Genomic DNA, 22,383 nt, shown 5'->3' with positions numbered 1-22,383 from the left:
GCCTGGGAAGTCCAAGATCAAGGTGGCAGCATGGTTAGGTGAGAGTCTTCTTCTGGATTGCAGACTTCTGGTTGTGTCCTCACATAGTGGGAGAGGCTAGAGATCCTTCTGGAATCTCTTTTATAAGGCACTAATTCTATTCACGAGGGATCTGATGTGGATTAAGGCTGGCCCAGCTAGAGAAGCCCAAGGTGACCTGGCCTACATGCCAAACTATACGACCCAGTGGACTTTTTTTTATGGTATGAATTAGGACTGCCCCAGGGAGAGAAGCCCAGGGCATCCTCACCTACATGACGATCTATATGGCCAGATTCGTATCTAAAGTTATATGACCGCACAATAACCAGACCCCATCTGCACTGAAATCATTTAATGACTTTTTACATCATCTTTTCTTTTCTCCAGTAAAAATAAGTCACGTACCCATGCCTTATAAAATTAGCCCTAACCCTCAACTCGGGGCAGCAGCAGGAGCTCTGACTGCCCATGGGTCCTGTCCCCATGCAGCAGCAGCAGGAGCTCTGACCGCCCGTGGGTCCTGTCCCCACACACCAGCTCTGCCTGCCCATGGGTCCTGTCCCCATGCCAGCGGGGGCAGCAGCAGCGGCAGCAGCAGGAGCTCTGACTGCCCATGGGTCTTGTCCCCACACACCAGCTCTGCCTGCCCATGGGTCCTGTCCCCATGCCAGCGGGGGCAGCAGCAGCGGCAGCAGCAGGAGCTCTGACTGCCCGTGGGTCTTGTCCCCACGCACCAGCTCTGCCTGCCCATGGGCCCTGTCCCCATGCCAGCGGGGGCAGCAGCTGCTCTGCCTGCCCATGGGCCCTGTCCCCATGCCAGCGGGGGCAGCAGAAGCGGCGGCAGCAGAAGCTCTGACTGCCCATGGGTCCTGTCCTCATGCTATTCCACACTATTCTCTAAATAAAAGAGCACTACTGCCAGATCTTGAGAGTCAGAAATCTTTCTTTCGACTCCTCGGCTCACCGACCCCGCATCAGGATCCACCCTCATGACTTAAGCACCTCCCAAAGCCCCCTCCTCTGAATACCATCACATTTGGGAATTACGATTTCAAAATACGAATTTCGGGGGAATGCATTCAGACCATAGCAGACATGTACTGTATCCAGGCTGTATCAATGTCAATATTGTTGCAACATTGGATAGTTGTGCAAGGTGTTACCATCGAGAGAAGCCGGGTAAAGCGTACATCAGGCTTTCTCTGTTTATTTCTTACAAGTGCATGTGAATCCACAGTTATCTCAAAGCAAAAAGTTTAATTAAAAAAACCTCATTCTGGCTTCTGCGTAGAGTTGGATTATGTGGAACAAGAGTGGCCAAGGGTAGACCCCTCTTGTTCAAGCCTTGCTCTTTAAAGATAGGGAGAGGTCATGTGACTTTTTGAAGTTCACAGGGTCAGCAAGTGAAATGACTGGGCTGGATACTCCACTCTGACTCCCAGTCTACTCCTTTCACCCAGATTGTCTGATGTTTTCCAGGATGACTTTTACGACTTCTACCCCTTCCACAGCATACTGGGACAACGTGAGTACTGAAGAGTAACATTGGAACTCTGTTGCTGGTAACTCAATCCAGAGCTAAGGGGGAGGGGCATGATAGGAAGCCAAAGGCATTTAACCCCATTCAGCAAACATATTTGCTTACATTATGTTAACACAAAGTAATTCAGGAACTTTAAAATCTGCGTAATTTGCATCATGCAGTCCCTGAAAGAAATTCCAAGGGTTCCTGCTGAGACTTTCGTTTCTGTGACTTTGGAGCTGGAGCCAGAAACACTGGCAAAGACAGACAACTTGTGGGTTGGCCCTGTGGCTGAGTGGTTAAGTTCACGCGCTCCGCTGTGGGCGGCCCAGTGTTTCGTTGGTTCGAATCCTGGGCGCGGACATGGCACTGCTCATCAAACCACGCTGAGGCAGTGTCCCACATGCCACAACTAGAACAACCCACAATGAAGAATATAATACAACTATGTACCGGGGGGCTTTGGGAAGAAAAAAATAAAATAAAGTACTAAAAAAAAAAAGATAACTTGTTTAGCAAAGCAAATCTTTTAAAGGATTTCTTAGGTCTTATGCTATTCATAAGATTACATCTCAGGTAGAGTAAGTTTTTGTCTACTTCTGTTGATAACTGTTATCAATTTTGTTTTCTTATTTACACTTCGTGGTAGATTGAGTTTTTGCCCACTTGTCCCAATTCTTCATACTCTCCATGCATTATATCTATGCTCTTTCCCCTGTGGCTTTGCAATTCTGCCCACTATGGGTAGAATATTTTTCCCTGTGCTGTTGATGTTGAGCTTGATCACGTGACTTGCCTTGGTCAATGGAGCATTGAGGGGTGTGAGGAGAGCAGAGGCATTAAATGCGCTTGTGTGGTTTGGCTTGGCTCTCTCGTTCTGGGGAGCTGTTGGTGCAAGGAGCCTGAGAAACACTTGAAGCAGACCTGAACCTAAACTGCCAATCTCAGCTGACCCAAAGTCTGAAGCTGAGCCACTAAGTTGAGTCCACTCTTGACCAGCCAAACCACAGTCTACCTGCAGACCCGTGAGCATGAGAACAAGTGCTCATTGTTGTCCTCCACTGAATTTGGGGTAGTTATGCAGCAATAGTTCACTAATACACATTAAAAATGCACTTCTAATTTAGATTTTGTACATACAACGTGAGAATAAACAGTTTATAGTCTATTTTTACAGTTTTTCTTTCCAAAGGAATTCTTTAAAAAATGTATAATTTTTGATCTTGCTCATTGTTATTTCAGACTTGACTTAATCTTGCCAAGAATCTTATTAACACTTTGAGATAGCCAGTTCTTTAGAAGGAAGTTTCCTTGGAGTTTTGGAATTGACAGATTTATCACTTACTTCATCATACCCGCCTGGAGCATCACAGGGAAGTGAGGCAATTTTCTAAAGGCGGATGTAGCCTCCTACTTCCTAAAGTTCTTTTTCTTCCAAGGCCAAGATGGGGTATCAAAGACTTTGACTTCTTTACTCTAATGATGTGCTTATGTTCATAATCCTTAATTGGAAAATCCTTTCCCAAAAGAAACCAATTTGGCCTTTGCCTTCCTGAGATGGAGGTCTCCAGACAATTCCAGGTCTCCTCCAACAGACTGCACCATCTCTCTGAATCCCTATTGAAGAAGTTCTCCAATTACCTTTCTATGATGGTCTGCTCTATAGCAATGAAGAGAAACAACCCAGATCTATGTACATCGACTTGAGCAAATCTCAAAAAGAAAATGTCGATTGAAAATAACCAAGATGCTGAATGATATATACTAGGTATATGATTTGTGTACTTTTTCTAAAAAAGTACCTATTCTTTCTGCCTGTGGACACCACTGAGTAAGCATCATTCAAGTCTCCCCTCCCACTGCCATCATGTCAAAGTCAGTCTCTCAAAAGCTGGAACAGCTGTGGAAGCTCTTCGTGGGAGGGTTGAGCCATGAAACAAGCAACAATAGTCTAAGGAGTCATTTTGAGCAATGAGGAAGGCTCACAGACTGTGTAGTAAGAAGAGGTCCAGACACTGAGTGCTCCGGGGGCTTTGGATTTGTCACGAATGCCACTGGGGAGGAGGTGTGAATGCAAGGCCACATGAGGTGGATGGAGGAGTTGTGAAACTGAAGAGGGCTGTCTCAAGAGAAGATTCTCAAAGACTGGGTGCCCTGGTGCCGGCCGGTGGTGTAATGGTTGAGTTCACGCACTCCACTTCAGCGGCCTGGGGTTCGCAGACCTGGATCCCGGGAACGGACCTAGGCACCGCTTATCAAGCCATGCTGTGGCAGGTGTCCCGCATATAAAATAGAGGAAGATGGGCACAGATGTTAGCTCAGGGCCAATCTTCCTTAGCAAACAGAGGAGGATTGGCAGCAGATGTTAGCTCAGGGCTGGTCTTCCTCACACACACACACACACAAAAGACTAGATGCCCAGTTCATTGTGAAAAAGATTTTTATTGGTGGCATTAAAGAAGATACTGAAGAACATCACCTAAGAGATTGTTTTGAGCAGTTTGGGAAAATTGGAGTGATTGAAATCATGACCAACCAAGACAGGGGCAAGAAGAGAGGCTTTGTCTTCATGACCTTGAATGACCATGACTCCATAGACAAACTGTCATTCAGAAATACCATACTATGAATGGCCACAACTGTGAAGTAAAGAAAGCCCTGTCTAAGCAAGAGATGGCTAGTGCTTTGTCCAAAGAGGTTGAAGTGGTTCTGGAAAACTTGGTGGTGATCATGGAGGTGGTTTTGGCAGGAATGACAACTTTGACTGTGGTTGAGGTGACTTGGTTGAGGAAGCTGTGGTGGTGGTGGGTATGGTGGCAGTGGAGATGGCTATAACAAATTTGGTAATGATGGAAATGATTTTGGAGGTGGTGGAAGATATGATGATTGTGGCAATTACAACAGTCAATCTTCAAATTCTGGACCCATTGAAAGAGAAAACTTTGGAGGCAGAAGCTCTGGCCCCTATGGTGGTGGAAGCCACTACTTTGCCAAACCACGACACCAAAGTGACTATGGCAGTTCCAGCAGTAGCTATGGCAGCGGCAGAAGGTTTAAATTACTGCCAGGAAAGAAAGCTTAGCAGGACAGGAGAGCCAGAGAAGTGACAGGAAAGCTACAATTTACAACAGATTTGTGAACTCGGCCAAGCACCGTGGTGGCAGGCCATAGCTGCTACAAAGACATGTTTTAGACAATATTCATGTGTATGGGCAAAAAAACTTGAGGACTATATTTGTGACTAATTGTATAACACGTTATTTCAGTTTCTGTTCTGTGTAAAGAGTAAAGCACTCCAACAAAGGGTTTTAATATAGATTTTTTTTCACCCATGCTATTAACTGCTAAATGTAATAGTCTGATCACGATACTGAATAAATGTGTCTTAAAAAAACCATGATGTCATACGTAGTTTATGGAGCCAGAGAGGAGATAGGCCACTGAGGGACAGATGCTAACCTGATCGTGGCCTTCTCTAGGGAGTAGAGAGGGGGGATGCAACAGAGACTATAGTTTATTGGGACTTTGGTGACATCTGTAATGTTTTATTTCTTTTAAACATGACTGGAAGTAAACTGAAAAATGTTAACCCTTGTTAATTCTGGGTGGTGGAAATATGGGTGCTTGTTATGTTGTTTTTTGCTCTTTTCTGCAGCTTTTACACTTCTTGAAAAAAATCTTTCAACCTATCCCCAAAGCGCTCTTCATAAAGCTTGCCAGACTGCCTCCTCTCAGTTCCTGACCCATGTGTCTGTCTCCTCCACCTGCCCATGACCTTCCAGAGGAGTGGCCTGATAGCTTGGTGCCCCACGGCGCCCAGGTGAGCCATGATACATTGATCTGTTCAGTAAGTAGTGACTGTGCGCCTGTGTGCCTGGGCTGTGCAAGGGGCTGGGGATGGCAAACAAAGACCTTGGCCTCCTGAAGCTCACAGTGTGGTGGGGGATCCTGATGAGTGGGCAGGCAGTTCAGAGGGTGGGGAGTGCCTGGGCTGAGGAAACATCTAAGGGGCGGGGGGGGGGGGGGGTGCCTAAGAGGGGAGGGAGTGGTGAGGGAGAGAGGGAAGGGGCTGGGGAAAGCCTCCAGAGATCTGAAGGAGAAGTGGAGGCAGTCAAATGAAGGGGTCAGGGAAAGAATATTTCTAGCCAAGGGTACAGCTTTTGTGCAAAAGCTTCAAGGGAAGAGACAGCATGGAGGGTTTGAGGAACCAGAAGAAATTCAGAGCAGTGGAGCCCACAGGGAAAGTGGGCTGGAGAGGAAAGCGTGGGCGGAGATGTCGGCTTTGGTAGCACAGGTCCTCTGGGTCAGTAGACCGGGGCTCTGCCACTTACTACACAGGTGGATAACTTAATGTTTCAAGCCTCAGTTTCCTTATCTACAAAATGGGGATTAAAAACAATATCTGCCTCACCAAGTTGTGAGGAGGTAATTAACACAAAATGCATGGCACTTGGTCAGGGCTCAGTAAATGCTAGTTACTACCTTTATTTGGGGGTGAGGCGAAAGCCACGGAGGGATTTTAAGCGGTGATTCTGACAAGCGCGAAACTGTTTTTTTACAAAGACTACTTAGGCAGACAGCAGTAGGGGAAGAACACGAGGGGCGCCCAGGCTCACCCGCTGCTGAAATACCTGTGATATTTGCACCCGCGTGTTTGCACAATTTCAGGGACCATTTCACCATCTCCAAGAGTCTGAGATTAAAAAGGCAAAAGAAAAGGGAGGAAAAACTCCCAAGATGATTTCTATCTACGCGAGCCTCCGCCCTCACCACCCCCGCAACATGTATTACGTTCCTCTCCAGGGATGCAGGTTCCTGGGTGAGCCGCGTCTACGCTCGGCGATCCCACCTGACGCGACTTCAGAGGCGGGTTACCCCGTGGCTGGCGCCGCCTAGCCTGTGAGCTGCAGCCACTCAGACGGCGCGAGGCCAGGAGTGGGTGTGGCTGCACCAGAAGCTGGGAGGGGCCAAACACCAGAAAAGCGCCCAGTTCCACCTTCCGCGTCTGGGCAGCCACCAGCCAGGGCCCTGGAAGAGTAATAGAAGGAAGAATAATTAAGAGGTCTTCAAATATTCAGAGTCGGTGGGATGAAGAGGACTTGGGCAGACCTGTCAGGCAGCAACAAGGTCTATGAATGAAAGCAGCCATTCACTCACCCACGAAGTGTTTATTGAGCACCTACCACATATTTCAAGCATTGTTTTAGATGCCTGAAGGGCCAGAGTGAATAACACAAAGTCCTTGAACTCAAGGAGCTTACATTACAGTGATGAACATATATATTTTATATAAAATATAAAACATTGTGAGGATGTAGAATGGGAGGAGATATGCTCAGGAAGTGACCTGGGAAGGCAAAGATCTGAATAAAGGATCTGAAGGAACCATGTAGAAATGTGGGGGTATTCTGGGCACAGGTGACAGCAAATGAACATATCATGAGGTAGCAGCATGCCTGGTCTGTTCAACTGCAAAGATTGGGGTGGAAGTTCTATTGAAATTGCTTGTCTCTCCTGAAGAAACGTGAAGCAAAGCTATCAGCTGACAGTGAGGAAGGAGATGACACGGAAGGTTTGACAAAGGTGTTATAAAAGACTCAACTATGACCCTGGAAGTTGCTGGAAGAATTGGGAATTTTCTAGAACACTTCTCAAAAGAACTGTAGAAATGAGGTCTCCATCACTTGAAGAGGAGAGGACATCGTACAAGATTCTTAAATCAGTTTGGACCAGTCCTCTTATTCTCAGGAAGCCCTACCAACGCTAACTTTCTGTGACGGGAGATACTAAAGGAGTAACACTGTCTTAATTCATAATGAGCCTTTCCCTTCTGAACAAGGAAATGTGTAGGAGAGTACTCTTCTCCAAGTAATCATGAAGGTAGAATCCTCCCCAAATGTAAAAGACTACATTGACAGAATTGTTTATTGAAGTCCAAAAACTGGAAGAAGGCCAAGAAGGGAAACTGGGCACTGTGATTCCCTCTGGACAGAGGAAGAACATCCTCAGGCATCAGGTCTCTTTCTGGAACATGTCAGTGTGGTGTTAGCCATGTTTTCAGTGTCACTCTTTCACCAGTTTCCATTGGTTAACTACAGAGTTGAGAATCAGAAGACTCAGCCTAACCTCATGTACAGCTGGGAAGGATAGGTAATAAAAGGCGAAAACTTTTTTTAAAGAAAATGAATTGTACTACACCATATTTATACTCTCCCAAGTCGTCTCCTTAGCAAGCTAGGCTCTTATTCCAAACATGTTGCCAATGTCTGAAACACATTTTGACTTGAATTTATAACTGCTTTTTGATTTCCTGACCATGTTAGAAAATAAGTCGAACTATTTAAAAATCACACCTAAAACGCTTGCTCAGCAACCCTACCTAACTTAATTGGGTATGACCTGGATCTGAATGACTCTCGGCTGTTTCCAAACACCAAATTCCTTCACAAGAGATGATTTGCCACTACTCGGAAGGCCACTCAAAGGGGGAGTTCTACACACGTTCTAAGCACAGGACAGTCCTCAGAAAATGGTGACCACTCTGGAAGGCATATGCTTGTTGTGATATACAACTTTGGAATGTCTATTAAAAAAACCTCAACCTCATGACATTACAGGTAAAATTTTAACTTATTACCAAGCCAAAGGAATAAAATAACAGCCTTGAGAGTTATCTGAAAGGTTTTCAAAAAAAAATTTATTTTCATAAATTAACACACATAACAGTGGGAATTTTAGAGTCACAAACTACCAAACAGAAAAGGAACTGCAGGGGCATCATGTATGCCAATGTTACCAAAAATGTACAAATTTCACTGAACTATTGACCATGATAATATATAAACACTTCAGGCAGCTATTTACTGGCCCAGACCAGCCCAAAAAGATGCTGAGGCCTCTCACCAAGAATTCAAATCCAATTCAGCACCAGAGAGGGGCTTGTGAAGACACACAATGAACAAGCATCAAATCTGGGTATGCTGTGCTTAATGGCAGGCTACATGGGGACCCTCATTTCACTATCGAAATAGCCTTTGCTGCTCAATTTGTGGCTAGATGGTAATATTAAACTTTGATTTTAGTAAAGTTAAGCCTTCCTCCCCAGCCAGCTTCTTAGGGAAGAAGTTCAGCTGTGGAAGGAGCCCCTTCCTTGCATGAACCCAGAAAAGGATACTCTGCACGTCTGGCCAATTACTTAGATTTTGGATACAGCTACCCACAGAGTGGTGTTTAAAAGGTCCTTTCCATGATACCGGGGGAAAGCTTATAGAAACAAAACAAAACAAGGGAATTAAGAAAGCACCAACTGCATACTTTCCCCCCAGGTAATGGGAGAGAAGTATCACTGCCTAAAGGTTGGTCTTTCGCGGATCTGAATGGACATGGTATTGATCATGAGATGAAATCCCAGCCTGGAGACGCAGCACTGGCTCTGCGTTCCATTAAGCTGCACCAAAGCCTCGGATTGCTGCCCCAGTCCTGCACACTCTGTGCTGCTCTTGGCCTGGCAGGCAGGGAATAAGCCATGTGGGAAGCATCGTGCCCAGAGGGTGGGATCTGGAATTTACCTCAGGTTGGCTCTGGCGCCCACGCAAAAGACCCTTTCAGGCAAAATTGTGACAAAGTGTCATGATTTTCACAGCTCTTGGAGGGGCGCTGAGTTTTGGGATTCACAGCATGAGTTTCTGAGCTCTTCAGGCTCCAAGTAAGGCAAACGCTACATGTCTTTCACTGTACCTCCCTCAGTTGTAGCTCTTAGAGTAAGGTCAGTAAGAAAAAGTGGACATAATTTGCTTTAACAGGTGATGAGGTACGTTTAAACTAAAGGAGAAATGAAGTTGGAAAGGAAACCAAAAGAAAAGAGAAGGAGGGGAAGGTGGGTCGGGGGAGAGGGAGGGGGAGGGGCAAATATAGCCATAAACTGAAAGCTGCAAAAAACCATAGTTCAAAGTTTCAGCAAAAAGCTAATGGGCATAACCCTGATTGGACCTGAGATTTCTCCTCTCTTTCCCATATGAAAAACACTAAACCTCTGAAGTTGAGTAAGTTACGGTTAACTGTAACTCCCCACCACTTGGGGTAGGAAGTCCCCATACTCAGAAATTGTACCAACTCCCACCCCAGAACCAGACCTCCTGTAGCTCTGGGCAGGTGACGTGCCAGCAGCCGTCTAACGTCTCCCATCGTGGGCAGGTACCACAGGCTCCGAGGATCACAGACAGCACTGCAGCTGGCTAGGCCAATGGTGAAAATGGATGTTAAGACAGGTGTGGCTGAGCAGAACCCGATGTATCAACTTCAGGTAAGCAATTTCAAGTTTGCAGGGGGGCCCCTTCTTAACTTTGGAGTGGGGGAAGGGCCCTAGCCAGAGGGCAGGCCAAGAATTTCAAGGGTTGGCCTCAGAGCAGCTTCTCTCCTTCATTCCCAGGACAAGGAGGGAGCCCAGGTCTCCATTTCCTCCAATCCTCCCCTCCCAGATGCCAATGTCCCAAATCACTGCTCCTGGCCCTTACAAGTGCCACACCTGCAATGGGCAAACTTAAAGTTGTATCTCTGTGATGTTGGTGATACCACAGCTGTGCCCACCTCAACTTTAGTCTGCGGGATGACACGGCTGCCACACTGCTGGCTCGTCTACACTGGCAATGGAGCTGGCAAACAGGGCTCTGTCGACTCACTGGGAGCTTGCAAGCTGTCCAGCAGGAGCTCCCTAAAACGTTTGTACAAGGGCACGATGTGTTACTCACCCCACTCCCTTAAGCAAGAAGACAGAGAGAAGCATTTAGTGTCTAAGGACCCTGTCCCAGGAAGGGAGAGGTACTGAGGTGAAACACAGGTCGTGTCTATACAGTCTGGGCAAAGTGGATGCAGAACGGCAGAATCTAGCTTGCATCATTCAGAGCCAGTGTGGAAGCATGGCTCTCTTCTAATGCTATTTTGCCATGGCCTTAAGAAGCCTCCATGGATTACCAGGTGTGTATTTCACTTACTAAATGCTATGGCTGAGGCAGTGGGCCTAGAAGACAGACGTGGCACTTTGTTTTTCTTGCTCATGTCAGTTTTTCTGCTCCAGTGTGGCACAGACTGTCAACCTGCAAAGGAAAGGCACATAGAGACCCCCCACCCCCACCCCATCTCCCCACCCACTAACAAATGGGGAAGCAAAAGAAACCTAGGAGACACATTCCAGGAGGGCACCACTCACTCTTCTCTAACAGACTGACTTGAAAATGTTTCTGGAACTCTGACAGTTCCCATCGGTGGCTGCTTTCCAGCAGTGGCTCCTAGGAGAATGGGAAGAGGCGACCAGTGTAACCTGAGGCTGGGTTTAGCACCCCACTCACCAGCCAAGGAATGTTAATTCTCCGAACTCTTGTTTTGAAAGAGAGAGAGAAAAAAAGATAAAACCTAAGAGAAGGAAGGGAGGGGAAGCAGGGCGAGGATACCCAGGGATTAAGTGGAAAAGGAATGAAACCTCTGGGCCTGCTGACCCACACAGTACTCTTCTGCCCACAGACTCCTGCAGGCACAGGTGAAGCAGCTCAGCTAACCCTGGCATTCTACAAAATTCCCAGCAGGTTTGACACAGGAGCCCAGAGTATGACGTGCCCTCAGAGAGAGCTGGCTGTGGAATTTCGTGATCGCACTGCCAGAATGCATCACTGGGTTTGAACCACGGCCATCTCCTCTCCCCACTCTTGGAGTAGGTTGCTCTGACAGCTGCAAACACTCTGGGTCAGACTTTATCATCGCCCGAGCTGTTGTTCTCAACTTTGTGACAGACCACTTCAGATAAAACCCATTAAAACCACACCCAATCTTCATATTTCTTAAATGACTGGGAGAGAAACCTGCTCTTACTTCTGTTATTAAAATAGATACATCTACTTAGTGGGTAAGAATAAGAACCCAGATGAAAAAAGTGCTCCTGCTAATGAGTTACACTAGAAGTTGGAGATGGGGAAGGGACTGCTTGAAACACATGAATGGGAAAATGTCTGTCCATTGTCCCACACCATGCACCGAAAAACTGGGTCGAATGCCTATCATATATTCTGAAGACATGTATTGTCTTTCTCCATGATGTCTGAAAAAAATTGTTTTAAAATCACATTTAAAGGCTCCAAACATGCAGCAATAATACCAAAAAAAAAAAAAAAAGAAAGAAAGAAAGAAAGAAAGCAAAGGAAAATAATCAACACCACAACATTAAAAAGTGCAACTTACTTCGAATGGGGCCTGGATGGGCTCCTCTGGCACTAGTGACCCACAGTCACAGAGGGAAGAAAATGATGGGAAAAAGCCACACACACACACGCACACACACACATCGGTTCTGGGCAGACAGACTCAAAGGATTAGAAAACCAAACAGCTCATCATTCCTCAACTACTGAAATGAGCCGGTGAGACCATATAGGCCAGGATGCCAGGTACCCCTCCCTAGGCCACGTCTCTAAATAATCTTGGTCTAGCACCACCGTAAACAACGCGGAACTTTCACATGGACGTGCAAATGCTGTGAGTCCTTGGAATCCTAGTGTTTCTGAAGGTATGCTGCGGCCTCCTCCTGTGGATGGCAGAGAGTGTGCGGAGGAGGCCAGATGTCACTCAGGACCATTTCCAGGAGAAAGGGAGCGTTCCTGAGGTTCTATACTCAGCAGTAGAAGTAGAGGACCCTCCTTCACCAGTTCCTAAAAAGGTTGCACCTTGAAATAGGTAAAAATCCACGGACTGCATGTTGAGTGGTTTGGGCAGTAGGGCAAAATTAGGAAATCTTTTCCAAGGAGGCCTGGAAAATCTAAAATTGATACCCCCAAACTGAATTGCTTCTCAACAACCAGATGATTGCTCCTGTTCCTCTTCCTTGGCAAAGAAGGTCTCCAGTTCCATTAGTTTCTGGATCAAAAGGGCATCCAGCTCTCGACTCTGCAGTGCCGCCTTCTGGGCCCTGGTAAAGCTGCCTGCCACTTTGACCTTACCACGAGCTCTCCTCTTTCGTGGGACCGTAAAATCCTGAAATTCTAGAACTCGTTTCCTCTTCTGTTGGCTGATTGAGATTAGCGTACCATTTCGTTCCTTAGGTTCCTCAAAGATGGTCTCTAAACACCTAAGGGTGGAGCACAAAACAGAATCACCAACACTGACTCTCATGGCCTACCTCCCGGGCCACCAACCCTTCTGGTCAACAGGGGCTGAAAGCTACCTGCACTGACAACTGCTGACTCAACTGTTTCCTCTGGCCAGTACTTATTTTTTTGTATGATAAAATGTACATACTTATGAATATGTACTACAAGCACAGAGTAAAAAAACTGAAACTGGACAAAACAGTAGAGAATAAAAGTAAGACCAACTCCCCATAGGCAACATCAGCAACAGTTTTTTGTGCATCCCCCAGAAGTTGTTCAATATACAAACATACATAAATAAGCATATATTATTAGAAGTCGGCCCTTTTGTGTAAGGGTCAGAGAGCAAATCTTTTAAAATTCATGAGCCATTATGTTTCTATTACATATTCTATTTTGTTTTTAAATGACCTTTGAAAAATACAGAAACCATTATTAGCTCACACGCCATAAAAAAAAAAGGAAAGAAAACAGGCCACTGGCTGGATTTGGCCTGTAGTTTGCTGACCCGTGGCAACCACCCTCCACTTTGGGGTTTGTCCTTACTCAAATGGTGGCAAACTTCATACAAGGTCCTATGCACAGCACCTCTTTGATCTATCAATGACCTTTAAGATTGTTCCAATTTGGAACACAGGTATATAATTCATTCTTTTTTTTTTTTTGAGGAAGATTAGCCCTGAGCTAAATCCGCCAACAATCCTCCTCTTTTTGCTGAGAAAGACTGGCCCTGAGCTAACATCCATGCCCATATTCCTCCACTTTATATGTGGGATGCCTGCCACAGCATGGTTTGCCAAGCAGTGCCATATCTGCACCCAGGATCCGAAGTGGCGAACCCTGGGCCGTCAAAGCGGAATGTGCCAACTTAACCACTGCGCCACTGGGCCGGCCCCTTATTCATTCTTTTTAATAGCTATTCAGGGTATTCCATTATGAGGATGGATCACAATTTAATCAGAACCCTATTAATGGATATTTTAAGTTGTTTCCAATCCTTTCCTGTTATTTGGCAATGCTGCAATGAATAGTCTTGTACAAATGTCTTAGGGCAAACGTTTCTCTTGTAGGATAAAATCCTAGAACTCTCCCGCTGTGTCCTAGACACAATAGGAATTTAATGAATGTTCAATAACTTGAACTGAATTCTGATCCAAAGTAGGCAAGTGAAATTCTTTCTGTATTTGGGTTTGAAATCATATCTGACGATCAATGATTATTAGTCCTGAAGACGAGAGCCAGCACACTTGCTAAAAACGTAAGTACAAAGTAAAAGGAGAGTACATTTTCTGTATCTACCTAACCCAACACACGATTCTTTTCCATCCTTCCACCAACCTCAGTTCAAGTGTTGGGAACTAAAAATATCCATTCTAGTTATTTCCAAGACTCGATATTAGAAGAACTGCACATAAACCCCTTTCTGAAGTGAAGGATTGGAGACTGACATCGATCATTTCAGAAGCCCTCCTAATTTACTATTTCCTACTCATATATGTACCTACCTGTTTGCAGGAGGAGACTTATAATTCTTGTTGGTATATATTTCTTCTAAACTAAACTCCTTTTTCTTTAACCTGAAAAGAGAACAAAATAAATTCTTCATGCTCTCTTCAGAGAGAAAGATTGGCTTCCCAACTCTACTCTTTTCATTCTTTTACTTTGAACCATTCTGTAATAAGTTTTAGATGTGTCTCACGTGAACAACGTGTGCTGGATTTTCTTTTCCAGGCTATCAATCTTCAACTTTGTGAAATTTAAGTCCATTTATACTTACTGAGAAGGATATAACTGGATTTATATTTATAATCTTATTTTACAGCTTCTTCGTGTCCTACCTTTTCAATGTTTCTTTTATTCTTAATTGACGGCTTTCTCCGTCTTTCTTTTATCCCCCTTTCCTGGCTTGGAAATCATACACTCTATTTTTTTAGTGGTTGGTAAGAATTTTATTGAGTATATTTAACCTAGAAACTGAAGTGTATCAGTATTTTTACTCTTCTCCCAAACAACACAAGGTCCCCGGAACTTCTAAACTCCAATCAATACCACACCAATTTATGTTATTAATGTTCTATTTTGCCTCCTGTTTTATTTTGTAATTCATTAGTTGAAGAAACCAGGTCATTTGGCCTGTGGCTTCCCCAATCTAGATTTTCTGGATTACATCCACGTGGTGTCATTTAACATGTTCCTCTGACCCAAACATATGGGAAGTACTGTAGGTATTTCCAATAGATTGGCAATTAGATATAGAGGCATAATCAGATTTAGGTGTTTTTGGGTTTCTTGATAGGAAGATTTTTAGATAGTGGCCTATCATGAGGGACATGATACCTGTTGTCACCCTTCTTGTGATATTAATAGCCACTGATGAACACTGAGTACACATTTATCATTTCTTCTGGGTCATACATGGTGACGTCTATCATTTCTTTTTCATTCATTTGGTAGAATTCTTCTACCTAAATAGAAACTTCATTCTTATCAATTATTTGGTAACCCTGAGGCATAGTTTGTAGAGGAAAAGCAGATCATATGTTTGGTTCTTCACACCCCCATCTCCCCCCTTTTTTTTTTACCAATTTCCAAAATAATTAATTGGTAAATAATAAAAAAACAAATAATAATTAATTTCCTAATATCATCCAAATACGGCAAATGAGTTTTTTCTTTTTTTTAAAGTATCATTATAAACTATTGGATTTAAGCATATTTGATGTGCTTCAATCTACTGTGGCTGTTATTCCTTCTGGTGCTCAGACTGTTTCTTCTCTGGCCAGTGGGAGTTCCAAACTGGTTTCCGAATCTCTCTGACATGACCCTAGTAATCCTGGAGAGCTTCATCACTCTCTGGTATGACAAGATATTCTACATTCGTCCTGTACATTTCCTGCCCTAGATCTGTAATCACTCTTCAAGGAGTCCTTCAAGGAGTATATATATAGTATACATACTATAAAATTCACCCTTTTATTTATTTATTTGCTTTTATTTATTTATTTGTTTATGAGTGTACTCAATTTGTTTGTTTCCTGTTAGTTTTTGCTACCATATGGAAGATAATAGCTTCAACCCTTAACCTCTGACCTGCGTTTCCTCTGCAAACTGTACCTCAGGGTTATCAAATAATGGATGAGCATGAAGTTTCTATTTAGGTAGAAGAATTCTACCAAATGAATGAAGAAGGAATGATAGACTGTCACCATGTATGACCCTAAAGAAAAATAAACGCAGTCAACTTTCATCAGTGGCTATTATAGACAGCATAATAACTTCATTAAAGAGGATATCACTACAAAGTTTCTGTGCTTTACACTTGTTTCAGTTATGAGAAGGAGAGACTACAGATGACAATGAACTTTTTGGCATCGTGTTTTAGTTTCTTCCTGGCTTTCTAGAAATCTTAACTGAGGTTTACTTTGGTTCAATTCCAATACAGCAAAGAACATGCTTGTGGAAAATACACATGAATAATAACATGGATACGATTTTTCATAGTGACTTAGCACCGGCATTCCAACAAACAACAGCTACTTTGCTTCTTAACAATAGCAATAGCCACATTAGATTAAGGATGTCAAGATGGGCAATCAGAAGGTGAAAGATCAGCCTCCCTGACAGTCATCCTGACTTACAAACCACGGCAATATGCATCCACATTCAGTTTCTGAGCTGAGGTGAAGGTTGGTGAGCCAAGCTCAATTCTGGAATTCCTGGACTCTCAACACACTTTGTCTTCCTCAGACGGGTTTCAATCCCTGGAAGAGGTGTGTCTGCCTCAAAAGCAAAGACACTTTCTTTCTTCTTTTTTTTTTGAGGAAGATTAGCCCTGAACTAACTGCTGCCAATCCTCCTCTTTTCGCTGAGGAAGACTTGCCCTGAGCTAACATCCATGCCCATCTTCAGCTACTTTTTATATGTGGGACGCCTACCACAGCATGGCGTGCCAAGTGGTGCCATGTTGGCACCCGGGATCTGAACAAGCGAACACTGGGCCGCCGAAGTGGAACGTGCGCACTTAACTGCTGCACCTCCGGGCCAGCCCCACAAAGACACTTTCTGTGGAGATGCCATCTTGCCAGAGTGGCTTTGGCAAGAGTCTACACTTGAGTGTCTTCCATCTGGTGGCTCCTCGTTCCGTCCATCACTTGATCTGTTTTTACGACTTGATTTCCCTCCAGTAAGAAGCATCTTGAGACTATTCCAAAACGTGGTTGTGCTATTCCAGTACTAACAAAACTGGCACTCTAAGGGGCTTGAAGCACCTGAAGGTCAAGTCCTAGTCTCTGAGGTCTCCTGTAAAGACTCTGCAGCTTGTCGGTGCCACCCTCACTTGTGCTCCAATGCCCCAGGGGGGTCTGCACACCCAAAGGTGCGGGGGGACCTTGCGGTCAGTGGTCCTCCTGTCAGCAGTGGCGGGCCTAAAGTTCATCCTTTTAAAGTGTAAAATTCAGTAGTTTCCAGTCTATTAGTATATTCATTTTAGTATATTCACAAGGTTATTGATCGGTCACCACTATTTAATTCCAGAACATCTTCATAACCCCCAAAAGAAACCTTGTACCAGTTGTCAGTCTACCCTCTCTTACCCCAGCGCCTGGCAACCACTCACCTATTTTCTGTCTCTATGGTTTTACCTATTCTGGACATTTCACGTAAACAGAATTGTACAGTCTGTGCCATTCTGAGTCTGCCTTCTTTCATTTAGCATACTGGTTTCATGAATCATCCACGTTGCACGATGTCTTAGTACTTCATTCCTTTTTATGATTGAATAATATCACATTCTATGGATATACATTTTCTTTACCCATTCATCAATCAATGAATATTTGGATTGTTTCCACTTTTTAGCTATTATGAATAACGCAGCTATGAACATCCATCTACAAGATTCTGTGTGAACATGTTTTCAATTCCCTTGTATATATACCTAGGAGTAGTCATATGGTAAATCTGTGTTTAATGTTTTGAGGAACTGCCAAACTATTTCCCACAGTGGCTACATCACTTTACATTCCCACAGCAATGCATGAGACTTCTCTTCATCCTCACTGCCAACACCTGTTTTTATTTTTATAAAAATTATAGCCATCCTAGGGGTGGGAACCATCCCGTGCTTTTGATTTGCAGTTCCCTAATAACAAATGATGTTGAGCACCTTTTCACATGCTTTTTGACCATGTATCTTCTTTGGAGAAATGTCTGTTCAAATTCTTTGCCCACTTTAAAAAACTGAGCTGTTGTCTTCTTGTTGTTGAGTTCTAAGAATCCTTTATATATTGTGGATGCTAGACTCCTATCAGATATACGATTTGTAAATATTTTCTCTGAATCTGTGGGTTGTCTGTCATCTTTTTTTTTTTATAGACTTTATAATTTAGAGGAGTTTTTGGTTCATAGCAAAAATAAACGGACAATATAGAGAGTTTTCATATACACCCTGCTCCAACACAAGCACAGCATCCCCTACTATCAACAACCCACACCAAAGCGGTTCATTTGTTATAATCGATGGACCCACATGGACACATCATTATCACCCAAAGTTCATGGTTTACCTTAGCATTCACTCTTGGTATTGTATATTCCATAGGTTTGGAAAAATGTATTATGACAGGTATCCACCATTATAGTATTATACTGAATCATTTTCACTACCCTTAAAATCATCTGCGCTCGCCTATTCACCCTTCTCTCCTCCCCAGCCCCAGTCAACTATTGATTCTTTTACTGTCTCCATAGTTTTGCCTTTTCCCAGAATGTCATATAGTTGGAATCATACAGTATGTAGCTTATTCAAATTATCTTCTTTCACTTAGTATTATGTATTTAAGGTTTCCCCGTGTCTTTTCATGGCTTGATAGCTCATTTCTTTTTAGCACTAAATAATACTCCACTGTCTGCATGTACCATAGTTTATTTATCCATTCATTTGCTGAAGGACATCTTGGTTGCTTCCAAGTTTTGGCAACTACAAATAAAGCTGCTATAAACATTCATGTGCAAGTTTTTGTATGGACATAAGTTTTCAACTCATTTGAGTAAACATCGAAGAACACTATTGCTGGATCATAAGGTAAGAGTACGTTCAGTTTTCTAAGAAACTGCCAAGCTGTCTTACAAAGTGGCTGTGCCATTCTGCATTCCCACCAGCAGTGAACGGGGATTCCTGTTGCTGCACATCCTCACCAGCAGCTGGTGTAGTGTGTTGTGGATTTTGGCCATTCTAATATCTGTGTAGTGGCATCTTATTGTTTTAGTTTGCAGTTCCCTAATTAGATATAATGTGGAACATCTTTTCGTTTGCTTATTTGCCATCTGTATATCTTCTTTGGTGAGGTGTCTGTTAAGGTCTTTGGCCCATTTTTTAAATCGAGTTGTTCATTTCTTATTGCTGAGTTTTAAGAGTTCTTTGTAAATTTCTATAATAGTCCTTAATCAGATACATCTTTTGCAACTATTTTCTACTACTCTGTGGCTTGTCTTCTTAATCTCTTGATAGGTTATCTTTTCACTTTCTTGATAGCGTCCTTTGATGCACAAAAGCTTTAATTTGGATGAAGTCCAACTTGTCTTTTTTTCTTTTGATGCTCATGTTTTTGGTGTCATTTCCAAGAAACTGTTGCCTAAACTAAGGTCATGCAGATTTATACCTATGCTTTGTTTTAAGTGTTTTATAGTTTTAGCTCTTACATCTAGGTCTCTGACCCACTGAGTTATTTTTGTATATAGATATCCAGTTTTGCATGTGGATATCCAGTTGTCACAGAACCATATTTTGAAGACTATTCCTGACTCCATTGAATGGTCTTGGCATGTTGAAAATCAATTGATTTTCAATGTATGGAGTTATTTCTAGACTCTCACTTCTGTTCTGTCAACTTATATGCCTCAATCCTTATGTCATTTATCACACTGTCTTTACTACATACCTTTGTAGGAAGTCTGTGTTTTTTATTGTGGTAAAATATAAAATTTACCAATTTAACTACTTTTAATTGTGCATGTAATAAATTTTGAAATGGGTTAGTGAGTCTTTCACTTCGTTCCCTTTTCCAAGATCATTTTGGCTATTTTGGGTCACCTGTACTTCTGTATGAATTTTAGGATCAGCTTGTCAATTCACGCAAAAAAGGCAGTTGACACTTTAATAGGGATTGCAGTGAATCTATAGATTGCTTTGGGTAGCACTGACTTCTTGACAACATTAAATCTCCCAATTTACAAACAGATGTCCTTCCATTTCTTCAGGTATTTAATTTCTTTCAACAATATTTTACGGTTTTCAGTGAACAAGTCTTATGCTTCTTTTGTTAAATTTATTTCTAGGTTTTTTTGGTGCTACTGTAAATGGCATTGTTTTCTTAATTTCATTTTCAGACTGTTCATTGCTAGTGTAAATACAATTGATATCTTTTTTCTTTTTCTTGTATCTTGAACTTGTATCCTGCAAACTTGCTAAATTCATTCATTAGCTCTGATAGTTGATTCCTTACGATTTTCTATATACAAGATACTGAATAGAAATAGTTTTACTTCCTTTCTAATCTGAATGCTGTTTATTTCATTTTCTTGCTTAATCACCCTGTCTGGAACCTCTAGTAGAATGTTAAATAGAAATGGCTAGAGTGGATATCCTTGTCTTATTCCTGATCTTAGGGGAAATCTTTTAGTCTTTCACCAGTAAGTGTGATTTTTACTCTGGGTTTTTTTTGTAGATGCCCTTTGTCTGTTTGAGAAAGTTCTTATCTATTCTTAGTTTGTGGAGTGTTTTTATCATGAAAAGGTGCTGGATTTTGTCAAATGCTTTTTCTGCATCTATTGAGATGATCATGTATTTTTCCCCTCCTTATTCTATTAATATTATACAATACATTGATTGATTTCATATGTTCAACCAACCTTACATTCCTAGGATATATCCCACTTGGTCATGTGTATAATCCATTTTTTACATTTTGCTAGTATTTTGGTGAAGATTTTTTATGCCTATATTCATGAAATTCTCTGGCTACTTTGTTTCTTTAAAGATTGGCACCTGAGCTAACATCTGTTGCCATTTTTTTTCCCTTCTTCTTCTCCCCAAAGCCCGACCAGTATATAGTTGTATATGCTAGTTGTGGGTTCTTCTGGTTGTGCTATGTGGGATGCCACCTCAACATGGCCTGATGAGCAGTGCCATGTCTGTGCCCAGGATCCAAACTGGCAAAACCCTGGGCTGGTGGAGTGGAGCATGTGAACTTAACTACTCATCCACGGGGCTGGCCCTCTGGCCACTCTTAAGATCATCTTTTTGTGTTTGGAATTCTGTAGTTTTCTTTTGATGCAATTAGGTATGAAATTCTTTTTATTAATCCTGCTTAAGATTAATACCTTGTACCAGTCTTCATCTTTCTAAATATTATCATCCCCCTTATTCTTTCTCCTTCTGGAATTTTGATTACATGTCTGCTAGATCTGTTTAATTTCCTCTATTTCTCTCACTATCCCTTTCTATGATATATCCCATCCTTTTTACCTCTGCACTTCATTATGAAAAATTTGTTCAAGTGTGTTCTCCTGTTCATTAATTCTACTTAGCTCTATTTAATCTGCTGTTAAACTCATCTACTTATGCTTTTGATTACTCTATTTTATATTTTTTAGAAATTCTCTCTGTTCTATTTCAAATCTACTTGGTCAATTTCAAGTCTTTTAATCCTTTATTCATATTTTCAATCCATTTTTATTTTCCTAAACTTATGAAACACTAAATTATATTCTTCTCCAATAATTCCAATATCAGATTTGATTTGCTGTTATTTCCACTGGCATTCATGCATGGAGCCTTGTTTTCCTTCATGCTTTAGATTTATTTTACTGTGAGTTGTTTTACATTCCCTTAACTTATACTGAAGGCCAGATTTGGAAGTGGATTCCTTGAGAAACCATGTGTTTGTTTCTGTCAGGAGCTACCAACCCAGGACCACTTTAAACTAAATTCTCAGCATAAGGTTTTTTTCAGTCTGCCTACACAGCATGGATTCAGGGTGCAAATCCATGAGAAAGCCAGCTTGTGGCTATTAACTTTCTAGGGCTAGTTCGTTTTCTTCACCCAGTGACAGGATTTGGGGAAAGTATTTTCCTCTGTTGTCCTCTTAGGAGCCGGGGAAGGGAAGGAACACAGCTTTATTTTTAGTTCATATTGAGGTTATAGCCCCTTTGTGGGATCGGGGGGGGGGCGGGGGTATATCTCATATTAGACTCTCATCTTAGTAAGGGCATGGACTTTGTCTTTTGGCCCCTGGACTATGAGGCCAATGAAAACCTAAGCTCAATGTAACTCTGATTTTATAAATGCCCTCAAAGAAAAAGCTGGCTTTAATGCTCACTTACTTCTTTCCTCTCTGGATTGCCACTTTCACTTAGTTTTTGGTCTCTAAGAATTCCTTATTCTCCTGACAATTTACCGATGCAAAGAAAAATAATATTTATTGAGCACTGTTGTTTTTAAAAGGAAAACTAGCAAGGCAATGTGTCTATCACATTGCTAAAACCTCACTTCTACTCCACATACACCTGAAGTCACAAGGCTGATGGTGAAATGATGGAACACCATGGATGTAAAGGTTTCAAACTTAGCTCTGTCACTAAATGGCTTTATGACAAATCTTGGGGGTTGAATCTCCAAGATTAGTTTTGGCCATGCCATTTTATGATGAAA

At 42.6% G+C, this 22,383-nt stretch overlaps 1 protein-coding gene and 1 pseudogene across 19 annotated transcripts in view; one reads left to right on the top strand and one right to left on the bottom strand.

The window, feature by feature from the left end:
• Nucleotides 1–3,410: 3,410 nt before the first annotated feature.
• On the top strand, nt 3,411–5,881 carry LOC100063052 (heterogeneous nuclear ribonucleoprotein A1-like; annotated as a pseudogene).
• Nucleotides 5,882–8,218: 2,337 nt separating this feature from the next.
• The window catches only part of PRR14L (proline rich 14 like), a 63,083-nt gene continuing 48,918 nt past the window's right edge, over nt 8,219–22,383 (bottom strand). For 10 of the 19 annotated variants that reach the window (XM_005612411.4, XM_001496455.5, XM_005612410.4 and 7 more), the window contains 2 exons: nt 14,180–14,251; nt 8,219–12,652 (listed from right to left, as the gene is read on the bottom strand). In XM_005612411.4, coding sequence (XP_005612468.2) covers nt 12,376–12,652; nt 14,180–14,251 — 349 coding nt within the window. In that variant the 3' untranslated portion in view covers nt 8,219–12,375. The remainder of the gene's footprint in view (nt 12,653–14,179; nt 14,252–22,383) is intronic. The other 9 variants (XR_011441713.1, XR_002809623.2, XR_011441716.1 and 6 more) reach the window with 4 other exon arrangements.

The sequence above is a fragment of the Equus caballus genome, chromosome 8 (genome assembly GCF_041296265.1).
Source record: "Equus caballus isolate H_3958 breed thoroughbred chromosome 8, TB-T2T, whole genome shotgun sequence".
In the NCBI taxonomy this organism is placed as follows: Eukaryota; Metazoa; Chordata; class Mammalia; order Perissodactyla; family Equidae; genus Equus; species Equus caballus.
Note: the sequence above shows the minus strand (reverse complement) of the source record. Positions and strands in the feature narration are given on the sequence as shown.